Genomic DNA, 18,589 nt, shown 5'->3' with positions numbered 1-18,589 from the left:
GCTTATTAGTAAGTCTAGATTAAGGCTTAATATTAGAAATCTTTAGTGTAATAATATTATTATATAGTCTAATTTATTCTTAAAGCTTCTACTTTATACCTTTAAGCTTCTTAATCTCTTAGTATAAGTTACTATTAGGTACTAATCTATTAGATAAAGTATTATTAACTAGTTAGACCTTTTAATTCTTATGTTTATATATTATATAGATTATAGCTACTTTTTTAACTTTCTTATACTAATAAGTAGCTTTATTTTAGTATTTCTAGATCCTATAGCAGATTAACTACTCCTCTTAGTAAGAGACTAGTTTTCTTATAAATTTATTATAAAGATCTTTTTTTACTAGTTTATAGTTTTATTAATCTAATAGACATACTACTATTACCTTATAAATATAAGTAACTTATAGTTTAATTATAGCCTATATAACTAAGGCTATAATCTCTTTAGCTTAGTTTTAATTAATTATAGCTACTATTTTTTTACCTTCCTTAAGGTTAATCTCTAGCTAAAACTTATTAGATCTAGTAGTACTTCTAGGTTTACTACTAGAATTTAGTTTTCTAACCTAAAGACTATAATAATATAGTTATTAATCTATAGTAAAATATTAGTAATCTTAGTTAAGCTATTTATCCTAATTACCTTAATAGAAATCTTTAAGAGGGCTTCCTTTATATAGATATATATAGTAATTAGTTACTTACTATACCTAAAGGAGAGTTAAGTGTCCTAAGTAAAAAGTAGGTCTAGTAGAAGTAGATTAGTTATTTTTTATTTATTCTTAATAAAAAAGCAGGAGGTCACTTTATATCTATTAATCTAGATATTAGTAAAGTAGAAACTATTAAACGTTATATTACTACCTAGATTAGACTTAAAAGTCCTTATTTAGAGACTAGTAACTATATATAGAATCCTAGTAGCTTTAGCGTACTACTTTAAGAGGATATTAACTTACGCTTTAGTGTTAAAGGTTACTAAGATTAAAAGGCCTTTATTTAACTAATTAATATTTAATATTTAGACTTTTAGTTATAGGTATATATTTAAAATAACTAAGGTTAGTAGTTTTACTATAGGCTTTACGCCTTATACTTTATTAATTTTAATAGATATTAAGGACTTACTATTAATTAAGGTATTATACTTATTTAGTAGTTCTTTAATATCTTTTTATTACTAAGCTACTTCTCTAAGATTAATTAGGGACTTTAGGGCCTTAATTTAAACACCTTTAGTATTAATATACCCTTAATTATATAAGGTAACACTTATAGCTATATTAAACTCTAGCTATATTTTTTAGAGAAGTCTAATAAGAAGTAAGACTAGAGCGTCTAGCTTTTTATTAGCTAACTTTTTTATCTCCTAATATAAATTAAGGCCTTAAGCTTACTTAGAGGCTATAACTTCTTTTAATTTATTAGGCTCTCCCTTACTTATATATAGTTTATAGTCTTTAAGAGTAGTTATAAGTTTTATAGGCTTTAGTTATAGTAAAATAGTTATATTTATTTTAGCTAGTAAGGACACTTAATCTAGATTATAATTATAGTTACTATTATTATTAACCTTTATAATCTTTTTATTCTTTAAGGTAAATAAAATAGTTTTCTTTTTAATTAGCTAAGGCCTAACTAACTTCTTTATACTATATACCTCTTATAATTTATCTTAAGTACGTTTATCCTAGCTAGTATAGTTCTTAAGAGGCCTACCTTATTATACTATAAAGACGTTAGTATATTCTTACTTTTTATCTTCTAGTTATACTATATATAGGCACCTAATATTACTTATTAGTGCTATAAATAGTAAATCTAAAGTGCTTTACTAAAAGTATCTAACTTATTAATTTAGGATACACTTTACTAAAAACTTATAGTCTTTATTAGTAAATATATTTATAATATAAGAAAGTAAAGTAACTTAATTAGTAACTCTACTTTATTAGCTATTTTTAATTACTAGGAATAGTATATTATTTATTAGACTTTACTTATCTTACTTCTTATAATACTAGGCTCTTTAGACTAAGATTATAAGATATACGTCCTTATTAAAGGTGTATTACTTATAATCTTAAATAAATTAATACTTATTAGACTAGTAGTACTAATATCTATCCTTTAGTCCTAATACTTTTACCTAATTTAGTTATACTATACTAACCTTAAACACTTAAGTAAACCCCCTTAGCTAAATAGAATTCTAATATATCTTAAGTTTACTTATACTATTAGTAAGGTCTTAATTAGTATTACCTAGGACTAGTTAGTTAACCTAGACGTTAATAGTTAATTATCTTAGTTACTAGTAATCTTAGTACTAATAAGTAGAGTTTTTTTAGGACTATTACTAAGCTAGTTAAATTATAGAGGTACTATTAGCCTTACTATTAGTAAATAAGGGCCTATACTTCTTCTTATAAGTAATTATATTAAGGAGTCTGCTCTTAAACGTTACATACTTTATTAATTAAATAAAGGCTAAAAGGCTAATCTTTATTTTATTTACTACCTTTTTTATAGTCTTAGTATTAAATTACTTATATATAGCCTTAATTAGGCTTTTATTAGAAATTATATAGAGGCCTTATTACTTTACTTTAGTAATTATATTATTAACGCTAGTAAAAAGTGCTTTAGCTAAGTGTAGGTCTAAGCTAAAGATTAGTAACCTCTTTATATTCTTCTTAATTTATTCTTCTTTATTAAGGAATTAATTAGCGTCCTGTCTTTTATACTCCTTTAAGAGATAAGCCCTAGCTTAGTCCTAAGGTAAGTCCTTAATTATATCTTTTACTAAAGTTTAATAATCTCCCCTTATATAGTAGGCTACTAGTATACCCCTTAATTAGTCTAGTACTTATATAAGCTTATATTAATCCTTATATTTTTTTAAGAAGTTAATAATATTATCTCTAGAAAAGACTATAGTACTACTCTAGCCTAAAAAAGGTATCTTAAAAAAGTTTAAGTTCTCTCTTTAGTTAAGGACTATATTTACTATTACTTATAAGACCTTAGGCTAAATCTAGGTAGTAAGAGTAGTAAAGAAGGTATTTATAAAAGTATTAAGTTCCTAAGAGATAAAGGGAGGTTTTTATTTCTAATTAGGTACTATAAGTAGAAGATTAGAAGTGTTATTACTCTCTTTATCCTTAGAAGGATTAATCCCCTTTAGCTTTTAATACTTAGTAAAAGCTAGTCCTCTTACTAAAGTAGTGTTTAAGGTTAAGCCTAAGGTATACTTAGGAGCAGCCTCTTAAAAAAAAGTAGTATAGTTATTACTTATTATATTAGTTAGTAGTTATTTAGTATATAACTTATTAATTAAGTTAAAGATTTTAATAATTATATACTAATTTAAACTCTTTAAGATCCTCCTTAAGAGTACTAAGGTAACTTATTTTATTATTTAAACTAAGGCTATACTCTTAATTAGTAGAATTTATATAATTATCCTTAACCTTAGCTAAACTTATTAACTAACTTTTAATAAAAAAGGTCTTTTAATTTATTATAATTTCTTTATAAAGTTATAATAGTTATTTAAATTAGTATACTTATAAGGAGTCCTAAGGCTAATAGCTCTATATCTCTAGATTAGGTAATTCTTAAGGCGCTATCTTATATTAATTAACTATAAGTAACTAATTATAACAGACTACCTTACTTATAAGGACCTTTAAGAGCTTTATTTAGCTCTTTTAGTATTTTTATAATCTATTTTAGTTATTATTATAAATTAGTAACCTTTAAGGTTCTAACTTATTATCTTAGTCTTATAATTAAGTAATTTTTATTATCTAAGTTACTAATCTATTACTTTATTATCTTATTATCTTTTTAAGGTTTTCTTTATTCCCTTAATTAGTTACTTCTTATAATCCTATTATCTTATTATTACTACTTTTTATAATTACTTACTTAGTGTGCTTAACTAGATATCTCTCTAATTAGTTTAAACCTATAGTTAATCTTTTAGAAGGGGAGACTATTAAAAGCGTATAGGGTATAAGGGACTCTTATAGTGTAGTAACTATATAGAACACTATAACTACTAAAAGTAACATAAGATTCCTTATTAATTAGTATATAAATTATATTAATCTATTTAGAATTAATATTAATTATAAGTGCTAAACTATAGGATTAAGTATAATTATACCTTAATTAGGTAGGTAATTACTCCTAATTATCTTATGTTATTATAATTAAAGGTAAATTATAAAGAGGCTCTAGTTTAATTAGAAGGTAGGTATAAGTATAAAGGATAAATTATACGTGTTTATCTCTAAATCTATTAACGCTAGCTTATATCTCTATACTTAATTAGGATTAGGATCTTCTAATTAGCCTGTATACTGTCTTGCTTTAGGCTAATTACCCTACCTTACTCTAATATATATAATTTATTCTTTATACTTATACCTACCTTCTAATTAAACTAAAGCCTCTCTATAATTTACTTTTAATTATAATAATATAAGATAATTAGGAGTAATTACCTACCTAATTAAGGTATAATTATACTTAATTCTATAGTTTAATACTTATAATTAATATTAATTCTAGATAGATTAATATAATTTATATACTAATTAGTAAGGAATCTTATGTTACTTTTAGTAGTTATAGTGTTCTATATATTCACCGCACCGCAAGAGTCCCTTATACCCTACGCGCTTTTAATATTAAAGAGGAGGGTGATAGACTATAGAGAGCTGCTGTAGATATACTACCTATTACAGCAGAGGAAGTAGAACGGCAGCTGTTTGTAACAAAGTCCTAGAAGGCACCTGGAGAGGATGGGCTCCTGGTAGTGGTCTAGAAACAACTATAACCGGTGGTGCAGGATTAGGTCCTATGGACTTTCCAGGCATCGCTTGAAGAAGGAACACTACTCCACCAGTGGAGACATACAAAGATCATATGGTTGTCCGAGAGACGACAAGCCTACCCCGTCATTTAGGTGCGACAGATTCTTAGATTGGTAGGCTTTATCCTTTCTTGGGATATACTTTGGAGTAGAAATACGAGTACCACCAGTCCACCGAGTCACCAACACTGAACTCGACCCAGGTCATGTTTTCATTAGAAACACGGTGTGGCGGTGACATCTTCAAGGAGACAACGTACGTACCATACCTGTCAGCAGAGAGACCAAAGCAAATTCCAGAACATCCATGAACGCCAATGCGTACCCCTAAGCAGTCTAATCGAACCTGTCCCAAACATGCCTCGTGACCATCAACATAGCGAAGGAGAAGACCGATGATTATGTTTCGTCCACCGATACTGCGCTGACACGGTCGAACGTCCTCTACATCATCCAAAGAAGCGGTTGAATAGAACCAGGGCGTTTGTGGGTTTGACACCGGGGCCCTGTACGTCGGCTGAGGGAGGCTAACAGAGGGGCTCAACGCTGGCTCCGGGTTGGAACTCTCGAATGCCACGTTACGTATGCCGACAGATGATTCCTCAACAAAAATTCGGCTCGATGAGTCCTGGGACGGGAGATCTATCAAAGCAAGCCTTGTCGTTGGTAGGATGTCCAAATGCGGACCAAAGACAAGGCTTCGGCCTCGAGTTGTTGTGAGCTGCACACGTGTTAATATGGAGTTTTCCCATGGACCAAAGCACTTACAATTAATGCTATTTCTTGCTTTGTTGTACCGCGGATCCAAATTTCTGCTATGTTCTCGTGGTCGTACAACGGAAAAAATAGCCAGATTCCGTTGGCTCGGTTATGGTACATTGACAGCTCTTTCTCTCGGGTATGAGTATGTATCGACATGATTCGAGTATTCCAATGGACCGAATACGCAACCACACTTGGGTCGTTACACGACACTACGGACATTCTCTCTACTTCAGGTGACACCTCAAGTTTAATCAAACGAGGCGCCGTGGATGGAGGGACAGCCCACAGGACGTTCGCCCAGCGATGTTGGTTCGAGTTTGGACCCTTAGAAACGAACCAACGTAGTTTGAGACACTGGATCGTGTTAGTGATGTCTAAATAGCAAATTGAATACAGTACCCTGCTTCGAGCCGCAAGTGTGGGGGAACGCTCGAGGTCCACTACCCGCCACCAAAGACCTCGAAGTTCCTCGACATCCGGTGTGGGATAGCTGAAAAACATCTTCCTAACACCGAAGTAATCCTCCGCAAGATACACAAATCTCCCGAGGGCTGAAGTAGGGTCGGGTTCAAAGATGAGGTGATTGTGGTAGTCATCGCCATTGTTACTCAGCGACGACAGGTACGAAGAGCCTTCGAACTCTGTAAAACGGCCCCAGATCTTGGACGAGAGGCACAGGGAGAATTCCCCACCGCGCACAGCGCGAAGAGCTTTGGCGCATGCCACTGCGTATGTTCGAATACACAAATTCGCAGCAATCTTAGAACATAGCTCAGGGGGTAGTCGACGAAAAGTCCCGTTCAGGAAAGCGACGAATGTTTGACGAAGCCAGGCTTCCCGGATGTCGCACTCAGAAGGTGTCGGCGTATAATTAAAGGCCAACACCTTGACGGCTTCTGAGACGGGCCAAGGAGATACCTGATTGGCGCATTCGACATGACAGCCTGTTGTTCGCCCTTCCCAGTGTGAACAGTCCCCCAGACATTTCATATAGCTCGATCCACGTTGGTCAACTGCATTGTCTTCATAGACCATGTCGTCGGAAATCTGACCAGCGTCCTCCACTTTTGTCGGAATTAGAGGAGCGATGACAAGAGGGTGACTAGACTCACCAGCGACAATGCGCTCTCCGTCGTGAAGCCTGAATCTGCACAGGCCACATCGTTGTGTGATGCAGAAAGTCATGGTAGCAAGGAAGGGCAAAGAGCGAAAACAGATGATTTGGGGGGGAATGCCAGCTCTGGAGGGGAATTAATATGAAGCCGGACCATGATACATGTCTCAGATGACTCAGCACCTGACGCCAAAAAGCATGTTCAATGCCGGGTTATAGCTGTTCCAGCACTTGAGTGATCTAATTGATGCCTCAGGCACTTAGATCGGGAGGAGCCCAACCCACATACTGGCTCCGATCCAGCCTTGAAAGTCCTGGCAGTGTCATAAACATATCGGGCGTGTGGTGTATCTGGGTAGCTAAGGCGCAGCCGGCTTTTTATTAAAGAACCCAATTCTCATTGCCTCATCTTTGCGACGGTATTGACGTAGCAGCCGACCTTGCAACATACATGTATGGCTTACTTGACTTCAATATCCTAAGCATCAGGAAGTGACCAGACGCGAAAGAGCAGAGCCACGGCTAGACCAGTCTGCGAAGCCTGGACTCAAGGAATGACCCCAAGGCGGGAGCGGCTCTGGAGCTCCGTTCTCCACCATAACATTCCCTATGACCTGCTCTTTATCCTCCAGCCCTGACCTCCTTCGCCTTAGCTTATGATAAGTTAAAGCACCTACTTATAGCCCCCCCCTGCATTTGGCCCACCCTAAAAACGATGCTATCACAACACCACTACTTTATTTAATTAACTATTAATAACCTCTTAATGCCACGATAATACAGCTTTTAGCCTTACTAGGTAATTCTAATGCGCTAGATTCATCTAGCTTACTTTTAGTATTACTAGCTACAATCTAGGCTTGCTGCACCTCCTTAATTATTACAAACTTTATATTTAGATCTAGTGTAACAGCCTTCTGTTTTCTAGTTATACTGTTAGTAACTTAGGCTTCTAGAAGGCTTATTTTTTACTAGGCAGCAGCTAGTATATATAACTGCTCTTAGAAGCCTTTTTTAACCTTTCTAAAGAGCTAGTATTATATAGTAATATTTTACTTTAGTTAGCTAAATAGTTAAAGTTAATCCTTAAGGTCCTTTACTTTCCTTAGCGTAGACTACTTTACACTAAATAGCTAACTATTTATACTATTAGTATCTTAGGCCTTATAGATATCTTTAGTAGCTAGATTAAGTAGTATTAATAGTATTAATAGTGTTATTATTACCTTTTAAACTAGTAGCCTATTTATAAGTAGCTTTACTATACTAATAGGCTATAACCTAGTGTATTTCTAGCTACTTTTAATATTACCTATAGTTAATTTAGCTAGATAAGCCTTATAATAGTAAGAAATAAAGTTCTTTTTACTTATAATAGTAAAGTTAATCTACTAACTTAGATATCCTAGCTTCTTCTTATATACTACCTTAATAAGGCTAAAGACTAACTAGTTAAGTAGCTAGAGGATATAAGAGGTATATAAAAGTAAGAATAATAAATAGACGTTATTAATATAGTATAGCTATATAAACTTTATTATTATATAGCTTTTATACCTATTTAGGATAAGTAGTTTAGCCTAATTAGGCTAAGAGGGCTTAGTTTAAAGGAGAAAGACCTTTTCTAACTATTTAATAGTAGTATTATTAGTAGTCTATCTATTCTTTATTACTATAAATTCCTATTTATTATATAGATTAAGATTAAGAGGAAACTACTACTACTAGACCTTCTTACCTTTATATATAACTAAGGGATAAAAAGTATTACCTTTAGTAAATATACACTTAATAATAAATACTTAGGCCCTTAATCTAGGCTGCTTTTTCCTTACTATATATATTATAGCCCTACCTAGCACTAGCCTATTATTACCTTTACCCTTAAGGATACTAGTCTTATCTATATTATATCTATTAGCTAGGTTAATAGCCTAAATATAAGGTATAGTAAGATATTTAAACTAGTCCCTAATAACCTTAGTAAATACCTTATTAACACACCTTAAATTAATAAATTAACTTCTCTAGACCTTAATAGATAGGTTCCTCCTAATAAAGCTATCTACTTATTTCTTACCTATAGGTTAGGTATCCCTTATAGTATAAAGGATATAATAGGTAAAGTCCTTAAGTTATTAATAGGTTAGTAGCAGCCTAAGGTTAGCCTAAGCAGTTACCTAAGTAGCTAGGCTAGCCTCCTAAGTAGCTAATAGTTACTAAAGGTCTTTAAAGGTAACTAATTACTATTAGTAACTATTTATATAATACTAAAGTGTTAATTATAGTACACCTTATTACTTAGAGGTAACCTAATAAGATATACTACTTATAATATTAGTAATTACCCCCTTAACCTTATCTTTAGTATATTAGACTATAGGGTATTAAAGAAGGTATTCTAAAAAAATAAAGTAATTTAATAAAAAATTAAAAATGTTGTAATAGTTTAAATTTGGAGGTTATCTAGAAAGTTGGTGGCTGGGAGGCATTTTTGGGGTGGGCCAAATGCAGGGGGGGGCCATAAGTGGGTGCTTTGACTTATTGGCAGAGACGAAATACGATATATGGAATGCATGTAGATTTGCTCTCGAAGTCCCAAAAATCGTATATGTACTAAACAAGTGGAAAGAGAGAGACAGAAGAGAGACGGAAAGGCAGCGACAGAAAACAGATCGGGGAAAACGAAAGATGGAAAACAGAGTTGTAGAAATAGGAGAGTATTAGAGACTCAACGTCTGCTCATACCATGTGGCCTGTAGCCCCAGTACTTCTTATCCTTCTTCCAGGTCCATACCTCTCCATCACGAGTTCGTTTCACGTCCCAGTCCTCAATCTCGGTACTGTGTATCCTACCTTTCTTGTGCTTTCTGAAAAGGAACTTGTCCTTGCGCAACGTATGTGATTCATAGGTAATCTCAATCCGTTTGGGAGTTGCGTTTCGGCTCTGACCTGTCCCCTGAGGGGCTTGGGAGGGACCGGCTCCGGCTTCTTGGTCCATCTCCTCAGGTTCCGACTCAGAAACCCCCCCTTGTTGCGCGGCAATATCAGCCATCATGGCATCGCCTTCATAGCCCAAGGTCTCGTTTGGTAGGTTGTCTGCTGAATGGTCCACCTCCTGTGCGAGCGGGTCCAGCGGGTCTTGTCCGTGTTCCTCTGTGGGTATAATTGGTGTACCACTTTTGACTTGATTATAGTAGCTTTCCAACTTGTTTCCACCTTCAGTACTCAACTCAACATATGCGCTGCGTCCATCGCGTGACCCAGATTTGGGGCCACCGTCGAGAGGCTGAAGCTGAAGACTGACCGAGTCCATCCACCAAAACCGGAAGTATAAGGCGCGTTCAATCCCGAGGACTGTTTGCACGAAGAGACCGACAAGGCTGTACTGCTGGATAGATGCTCGAGCATTTGCCAGAGCTTGGCTCTCAACCGCCTTGGATGATCCGCCTCCACCTTTCATCTCCAGCAGCAATCTCGGAACAAGCAACCCAGGTGCAGAATACATGATATTGTGTTCGAAGATGAGTACGTCAATTCGGTAATTTCTGCGAGACCCTAGGTCTGGAGGCTGCTCAAACGCCGGGCAGAAACTATCTTCGATCTTGAAAAAGATAATGACAATGTTTTGTAACAAAGCTGCGGCCCCGTACTCGATGGGATCGCCCGCCCATCTGTTGTAGAGCCCCACAAGTGGCGGATATTTGATGAAAATGTTGCTCATGATGATTCGTTATCTTGTTGTCGATGCCTGTATAGGGATCGGCGAAAGAACAAAGCTGAGGGAAGCCCAGGTTTTATAGTTAAATCTCTAGGTGCAGAATCCCGAGGTACCGAATTACTACAATGCGCTGCCTGGCGGCAGCAGAAATGATAACAACATCCCACATGGGAAGACAGCATTTTTGCGCCTGCCTTTGTAAACGGAGGGTTACAGCGGTGGAGGAGATAGACACGAAATCGGGAGGCAGAAGACGCCGCTGGCTTACCCGACGTGGACAAGACAAACAAGGACGGGAGGTGCCACGCCCGGAGCCAGTGAGGTTGTGGAGCTAGGGGATATTTCCGGACGTACAGTCTCAATTCGTGCGGATAAGATCGTCCTCCTTGAGTCAGGGATGTAAGTTGGATGGCAAAATGCACCATCATCTTGGCACAGGCACTGCTAAGAAGAGAGCGGCAAGCGAACCGCCTACTCGCTCAAGTGAGTCCGTTCTCCCAAAGGTATTCTTTCTGTTTGCAGGTCTATGCACTCACAACTCGCTGAAAGTTTGATTGTGAGGTGGGCGTAACCAGCATCCAGGTAGGGGTACTGTATATGTGGAGGTGGTACGCTTGAAGTGACCACGGGCTGGGCTCAACCTGTCCCGGGAGGACGGTTGCGCCTGACATTTGTTTTGGCTTTTGTTGTTGGCGTTCTGTGCATGCACAGGCTCGTGGCTGCATGGCGCAATTGCTGCTACCCTTTTTGTGGAGCAGTGGTGGTCAGTAAATAGGATAGGATCAAGCACACGGGTTTGATCCGAACTCCAGATCGATGGAGGTCTGGCGGTGTTGGGAGCCGGACCTGCTGTGAGCGTGGGATGTAGGACTACATGCCCGTTTGAATAACGCTAGCGAGTACACACCCACACATGTATCCATGGTGTAGTCGCCAGAGCTGTCTTGCAGTGAAGGCGAACCTGGTAAGTGAGCTACCCGGGTAGGGCCCACCATGAGCTCCTATGCTGGGGTGCCCTGCATATGCCGCGGATGGATGATGACTATGGCATCAACCCCTGTCGTACTTCAACGCGGAGTAACATATCAAGCCAATACACAAATGCCTCAAAGGGCTTAAGTACCCCTATGCACAACCAGGAACGGCCTGCAGTTCTCGCTGGTTCGTTATGCAAGTCGAAAGACGGTCCTGTCATTGTGACCTAGGCGTGGGCTATGCAGAAACCGTTCCTTATCAGACATGGTGGTACGGTGCCAGCACGTCTTTCCAAGGCAGCCATGACGGGCAAGTCACAAGAAGGCCCATTATGCGACCAAGGTGCGTGCTCTGATGTGTTGAAATATCCCACATTCGGTCATCCTGTAACGCCATGATCTGATCGAACCAAACAGACCAGGTGGGCTGGGCCTAGGACTCTAGCATGCAATTCTTGGAGCGATCCCACACTCGAAATCGCCAATGGTTCAGCCTTTGCTGGAATTGCCACGAGGCGACTGGCACTGAGATTCCTGGCGAGTGGTCTGTGTCTTTACCCATGTGGGGATCAACCATTTTTGGTCCACCACTAACAAAGTAGCATTCAAATTTCCTTTTTACTACCTGTACTACCAAGCCGTCTCCGAAATTTCCCTTCACCGTTTCTTCCGTTCCCACTTTAACCTTAAGCCTGCTTTACTCGTGCCACCCCACCCTTTGCATATTCATTTCGAACCTTCTGTCAGCAAGACCCACTCTGCCCTACACTTCCAAATTTCTATTCAAAATTCTAGTCCTTTCCTAAATTTCCTACGAACTAAGAGTCCAATACCCTTTTTTTGCTGTCACCTATCTGAGTCACCCGTACCCCACTTCCTAAGCCCCTCCTCTCCCATCCGTTCCATCCATCCTTCCCATGCTACCTATACAATATTCGATTGGAAACACGACTGTCAACCTCTTATATACAGTGCTCCAGTCACGCCCGATAGCCATTTGTGCCTAACTCTCGCCTTCGGCGGTGGGGCAGGCAGTTCCTAAGCCCCGCGCTTCCTTTGGGCTCTTGGAACGGGACCCAAACGATGCCTGTGTTTGACATGCCAAACTGTGACGAAAACCTCACGAACGGGCAGAATCAAGCTCTCGTCACTTCTTTCAGCAGTAGACACTCGAAACCCTCCCTTTTCAGAGTACGAAAGACGTTAGCTACCCGAGCTGTTGCGGGCTAGCTGTTCATACAGATCAGATCCCGATGGCGGTGCGTCCATTCTTGCTTATCGTCATGACCTGAGCTAACATGCTAAAGGTATTTGAACCAAAGGAGCTCGACAAGAACGATGACTTCTTCTCCGACGCGAAAAGGGGCCCCCAGCCAATAGTTGGGTCGGGACAGATGGTATACTGGCAGGGATGCACTGTAAAAGTATTCGAAACTGAGAAGGAACATCTGCCACCTCTTCAGCGGCTAGAGGCGTGCAATGGCCAAGTACGGTTACAGAAAGGCGTTAGCCTCTTGCTTGAAGGAGGGAAAGTGAAGGAGCCGGCTTAGGCTTAACCATAGAATTTCTTCTTAACTGTCGACGCATACCACTCTCCCAAGAACACTTTGAGCTTAGCACTCTCCTTTGCGTGGCCTGATATCGCCATCGAAACGCCCTCCGTGTGGTTGAGCCCTTTGGCGTCCTCAAGCTGGTAGATAGGAGATGTATATGCGGCTTGGAGCAAATCGCGCCCAATCCGAAACAGACCGGTGAGATCTCGCCGACAGCCCCGCAGTGTAATCGATGGGTCAGGCTCTATTTTGCAACCCCCTGGAATGCGCACTGATCTGACGCCATCCTTGATTTCCACCTTCACGCCAAAGTACTCGAGCGCAAGGTCTGCTACCTTTTCCTCCGTGATTCCGATTTCCATCTGACATCCGAAACGGTCTCGGATGTGTCCTTGTTGGAATATCATCGACATGTCGGCGAACCATGTACCAGGGTGCTCCTTGCTCTCTATCCTTTCGATCGAGTCCCAGAACTGGTCATTGATCAGTTCCTCGGCTTGCTTGAGTGGAGCTCCAACATATACGTTCCTCCCAGAGACTGCCGATATATGTTCTGAGTCGCTGTATTCCGGATTGGAGTTACTTGACATTGTAAATGATGACACAGCAGCTGCCGCGTGATTCGTGACGCCTAGAAAGATTTCAGAAGGGATATCGATTGTTGGGTGAACCACCTACGACGTCGTTTAGCAGGTTGAGTTGTGCCATTGTCTTTTTCAGCTTCCATTGACGAGGCGAGCTGCCTTGCGAAGGCACACTTGGATTCGGTAGGCCCTTGCTCGAGTCTGTCGAGGGAATCCTTGAGTTTGGCCTGACCTCTGAACCCGTGTTGTGATGATATCTTTTTCTTTGCCGCGTAGTAGGCGAGCCAGACGGGTTCGCTGGTGTCGACAAGGATCCGCTCTATAGAAGTCACATCGGCTTGTTTTGCGATCGATAGAGCAGTTTTTACCCCGTATGTACCACTCCTCCCATAGTTTTGAAGCGTTAGTGTGGTGAGTTCTTGCCAATACTGTGGTTTATCATACTCCATCAAGAGGGTCCATAGCGGGGGGGTTTGGAGAGAAAATTGGGAAGAAAAAGAATATTGGGAAGCGGCAAGCGATTGGATTATGACAGGCAAAGTACTTATTGACGCACCGAAAATGCCAGGATGTTTAGCTTAGCCCACTTGCCCCAGCAAATTTCCCCAATGCTTGTCATGACCCTTCCTGTAAACACCGGCCTGTGAGTGGCCAATTCTTATCACACCACGCCTCATCACATATCTGGAGGGAAAACGGTGCCATGGGCACCAAGGGAAATACGCCAGCAGCACTATCCCATTAAGTGCGAAAGGACCTCACATAACCCAAAAGTGGGTCTCTGCAAATAATTACTGACAGCAATTGGATGGTTAGCCTGGGTTACAGCGGAGACTCGAGGCGGAGACATCCGAGCGCGTCGGCTGTCTGCCAGGCCCCGCTAACCGGGCATGGCTGCGGAGTAAGATACAGTCTGTTGCGTTAGCAGCGTCCAAAACCTATTTTTCAGTCCGTGCACCCGCGCCACACAAATGCAACCCCATGCAAATTCGCGTTTTTTAGCTAACAGGATCCAAAATCGACATTACCTAACATTAGATAGTCGTAACAACTCAAAGTCACGCATACTAGCAACAATAATAATAAGAAGGGGATTTAGACCTATATAAAGCTACTTATGTCAAATGTGGTGGAAGTGCAGGTGAATTAGCCGGCGAATGCACGGTTGCCCTACGGCAAATTGTCAGGGAATAGGCAGTGAATTAGCTCCACTTTTAGGGTAACTTTACTAATAATATCGCCAGGATTAGCTAGGGATTTCCTAACTAAGAAATAGGGGTTTTTCCCTATTTCTATAGTAATTTACTATAGTTATAAAACATATAATAGAATTAATTAAGTAACTATTATAATCCTTATAATTTAATAATTAATAGTCTAATATATATATTTATAATAACTAATATACTTATTTATTAATTAATATTATTATAATAATTAATAAGAATAATAATAATAAAGTAACTATCTTATAATTATATAGTAATTAGTTTATATAGCTTAGTACTATTTAAGTAAAAGTAAAGCGTTATAATCTTTAGAAGTATATTAACCTAAAGGTTATAGTAGTAGACTAATTAATTTTTAAGATATATCTAAAGAAACTAATAAAGCTACTTATAACGTAATATCTATACGCCTTAAGTAAAAATAAGCTTACTACTTACTAAGAGGTTACTATAGCTATAGTAATTACTAAAATATCTTAGTAAGTAACTATATAGCTATATATAGTAAAAGGTAAGGCTATTATAGCTATACCTAATAGGCTTATATATAAAACTAAATACATAATAACGCTAGATAATCTTAACTTATATAATCTTATATACTTAAATAGCTAAATAAGCTACTATTATAAGAAAGTATATAAGTATACTACTTAGTAAAAGGATATTAAAAATATAGCTAATATAGTTAAATTTACTATATTTATAGATCTTTAAGAAAGATATTATAAATCTAATAAATTACTAGCTAAATAGCTTAATAAGCTTAGCGTAGTAGTAAGAATAACTAAAGAAGAGCGCGTAAAGTATACTTATAATAAGTATAGTAAAGTGTTAGTAAAAGCCTAGTAAAAAGCCTTAACTACTAAAAAAGATCTTACTATATAGCTTAATAAATAGAACGTAGCCTATAGTAAATTAATATAAGTTAATTTACCTAACTATTAATAGCTATTAATTTAGTTTAATAATCTTACTACTATATTATAAAGTAGTACACTTAGCGCCTAGCTAGATTTATATATAGTAATAAGTAAAATAATAAGTAATTAAAATAATCTTAACTAGTAGTCTTTTTATAAAATAGCACTAGAGAGGGTTAAAGCCTTTACTAATAACTTACTATATTATAGCTAAGTAGGCTATAGTGTATTTAGCCTAACTATAAGTAATAATAATAATAACCTAACGTATAGTAAAGATATAGTAAAAGAGAATAAATTAACTAATAAAAGATATTACTATTAATAAAATATAAGTAAAAAGGTAGAGTGCCTTATATACTTTAGTGCCTATTTATTATAACTTTATTACTTTATAAATAAATTATAAAGGCCTAATAATTAGTAAGTAAAAATATAATATTAGTAATAAATTAATAAGTATATTATAAGTAATCTTAATCTTTCTAAATAAGTATAATAAATTAAAGCTAAGTTATATTAACTATATAGTAAATACTATATAAAAGTAGCCTTTTATACTACCTTATAAGGCTATAAGCTAGGTAATTTAGCCTTACTAGATTTAAGTACTACTAATTATATATTTAACTATATATTATAGTTTATTATATTAGTAGTAGCTTTAATTAGTAACTATATTTAGGCTAGTACTACCTAAGTTATAATTAAAGGATATAGTACTATAGAGATTACTTTAAAGAGCACTAATAGCTTACTAATAAAGCTTTATATATATAACGTAATATATTATAACGTATTTACTATATTACTTATTTCCTTTATAAGGCTACACTAGTAAGGTATATAGTAAGATATAAGCCTAGGTAATAATTACCTAAGGCGTATTAACTATAGCCTTATAGGCTATATAAAAGAGTAAAGTAACTAATAAGTGCTTAAATATTATAAGTAATATAGCTATAGCTAAGAAAGTAAAAGCGCTTTTACTATAAACTTTACTAATAATTTACTACTAACCTTATAAGTAAGAAATAAATATATAACGTTAATATAGTAATAACTACTTTATAGTAATATAATAATATAGTATAAGCGTCTTAGCTACCTAGGTGCTAAGGCTTTATAAAGGATTATAAATACTATACGTAAAGTATATCTAACTTAAGTTAATACTATAATAATATAAGGCTATAATTTATATAGTCTTAATAAAATAAAGCAGTAAATTTACTACTAGCCTTATAAATCTATTATAAATATAGCGCTAGGTAATTACCTAGCGCTAGACTTTTATAATCTTAAATAAGGCTATATAGGATACTACTTAGTAATAATAATCTTAAATTAGGTAACAGGCTTTATATAGGATTTCTACTTATATAGCTACTACTAAGATACTATTAAATTAATAATAAGAGGCTTTTTTATAATACTAAAAACTAAATATTTAATTACGCTAAAAGTTATTAAAGCTAACTAAGAAATCCTATACCTTAGGTAACTTATAGATACGCTTTTTAATTATAAGATCTTTATTAAGCTATTAGTAGTAAATACCTAGGCTTAAAATAGTGCTACTAAGTAAATTACTATAGTTATTAAACTTAAGGCGTAATATATATATATTAATATAAAATTACCTAAAGTCCTATAGCTTAAAATTATAACTATAGCTATATATCTTTATAATTAAACGCTATTAGTAGCTTAAGGGTAGAAATCCTTATATTAATTATTTTACTTATATTTTATACTTAATAAGTACACTTAACCTTTACTAATAGTAACGCTAGATCTTTTATATCTATAAGCCTATAGCTACTAAGCGTATATACTAATAGTAGACGTATAACTATTATAAAACTACTAGTAAAAGCTTACTACCTGTATATAAATTAGATTTCTTATTAGATATATATCTAGTAATTTATATTATATTTAGTATTTATTATAAAATAAGGTCTTTACTATATATAACGTAATATTTAATAAGAAATAACTCTTTAATAGATTAATAAATAGATTACTTAATAAGCTTTATAAAGCTAACCTTATAGTAATTTAATAATAAATTAATAAGCTAATTATAGCTAGTAATTAATCTTTTTTATATAAAGAAGCTAATAAAGAAATAGATAAAGTAGTTAAATACACTAATATTACTTTACTAGGCGCTCTATAATTAGGTAACACACTAGAATATCTATATAAGTAGGTAAAATTTATACTTCTCCTTACTTTACTACTGTTACTACTAAGCGCTTTTTTTATAGCCTTTATAGATTTTAATATAAGGGGTAGTAAAATAGGAACTAATAGCTCTAAATTGAATAATCTAATAGCTAATAGCTAAATACTTACTAATAGTAAGATAATTAAAAAGTAAATACCTAAATTAATAAGTAATAGCCTATTAATTAATTTATTAATAGCCTATAGCTTATAAGCTAGTAACTTACTTAATATAATTAAAGCTAATAATAGTTTAAATAGTTTATTAATAGCTAATAGTCTATAAGCTAGTAACTTACTAAGAACTAATAGTTCTAAAATAATAAGGATAGTAATCCCCTATACCTTATCTTATCCCTATATAATTAATTTATAAGATGTTACTAAGTGTAAAAAGCTATTAAATTCCTAAGTAACTATAGCTAGCCTATTAGGTAATCTCTAGCTAGTAGTAACCTTATTTAAAGGTGTTATAAAAAGGTATAATCTTACTATATATATAGGTAGTTAGATTACACTAAGGACTTTATTTAAGGCTGCTTTCCTTATAAGGCTAACTCGACACCAGAGGGCCACTTCCTGCGGGCCAATCGCAACACCT

General features: G+C 35.7%; 3 protein-coding genes across 3 annotated transcripts; all 3 read right to left on the bottom strand.

Annotated features, from left to right (window-relative positions):
* Positions 1-5,236: 5,236 nt before the first annotated feature.
* On the bottom strand, positions 5,237-6,840 carry GLRG_11932 (uncharacterized protein; the record flags this gene model as incomplete). Its single annotated transcript, XM_008102614.1, has 3 exons — positions 5,237-5,611; positions 5,659-6,009; positions 6,055-6,840. Coding segments are annotated over 3 exons (1,512 nt in total), but the record flags the coding sequence as incomplete, so codon positions are not given.
* A 2,660-nt stretch (positions 6,841-9,500) lies between these two features.
* On the bottom strand, positions 9,501-10,493 carry GLRG_11931 (uncharacterized protein; the record flags this gene model as incomplete). Its single annotated transcript, XM_008102613.1, has 1 exon — positions 9,501-10,493. One exon carries the CDS (start codon positions 10,491-10,493, stop codon positions 9,501-9,503), a length of 993 nt encoding a protein of 330 aa, XP_008100804.1.
* A 2,523-nt stretch (positions 10,494-13,016) lies between these two features.
* GLRG_11930 (uncharacterized protein) lies at positions 13,017-14,050 on the bottom strand (the record flags this gene model as incomplete). Its single annotated transcript, XM_008102612.1, has 2 exons — positions 13,017-13,648; positions 13,696-14,050. 2 exons carry the CDS (start codon positions 14,048-14,050, stop codon positions 13,017-13,019), a joined length of 987 nt encoding a protein of 328 aa, XP_008100803.1.
* Positions 14,051-18,589: the final 4,539 nt, after the last annotated feature.

Source organism: Colletotrichum graminicola (genome assembly GCF_000149035.1).
Source record: "Colletotrichum graminicola M1.001 genomic scaffold supercont1.206, whole genome shotgun sequence".
In the NCBI taxonomy this organism is placed as follows: Eukaryota; Fungi; Ascomycota; class Sordariomycetes; order Glomerellales; family Glomerellaceae; genus Colletotrichum; species Colletotrichum graminicola.
The sequence above is the reverse complement of the archived record's forward strand: the minus strand, read 5'-3'. Positions and strand labels throughout refer to the sequence as shown.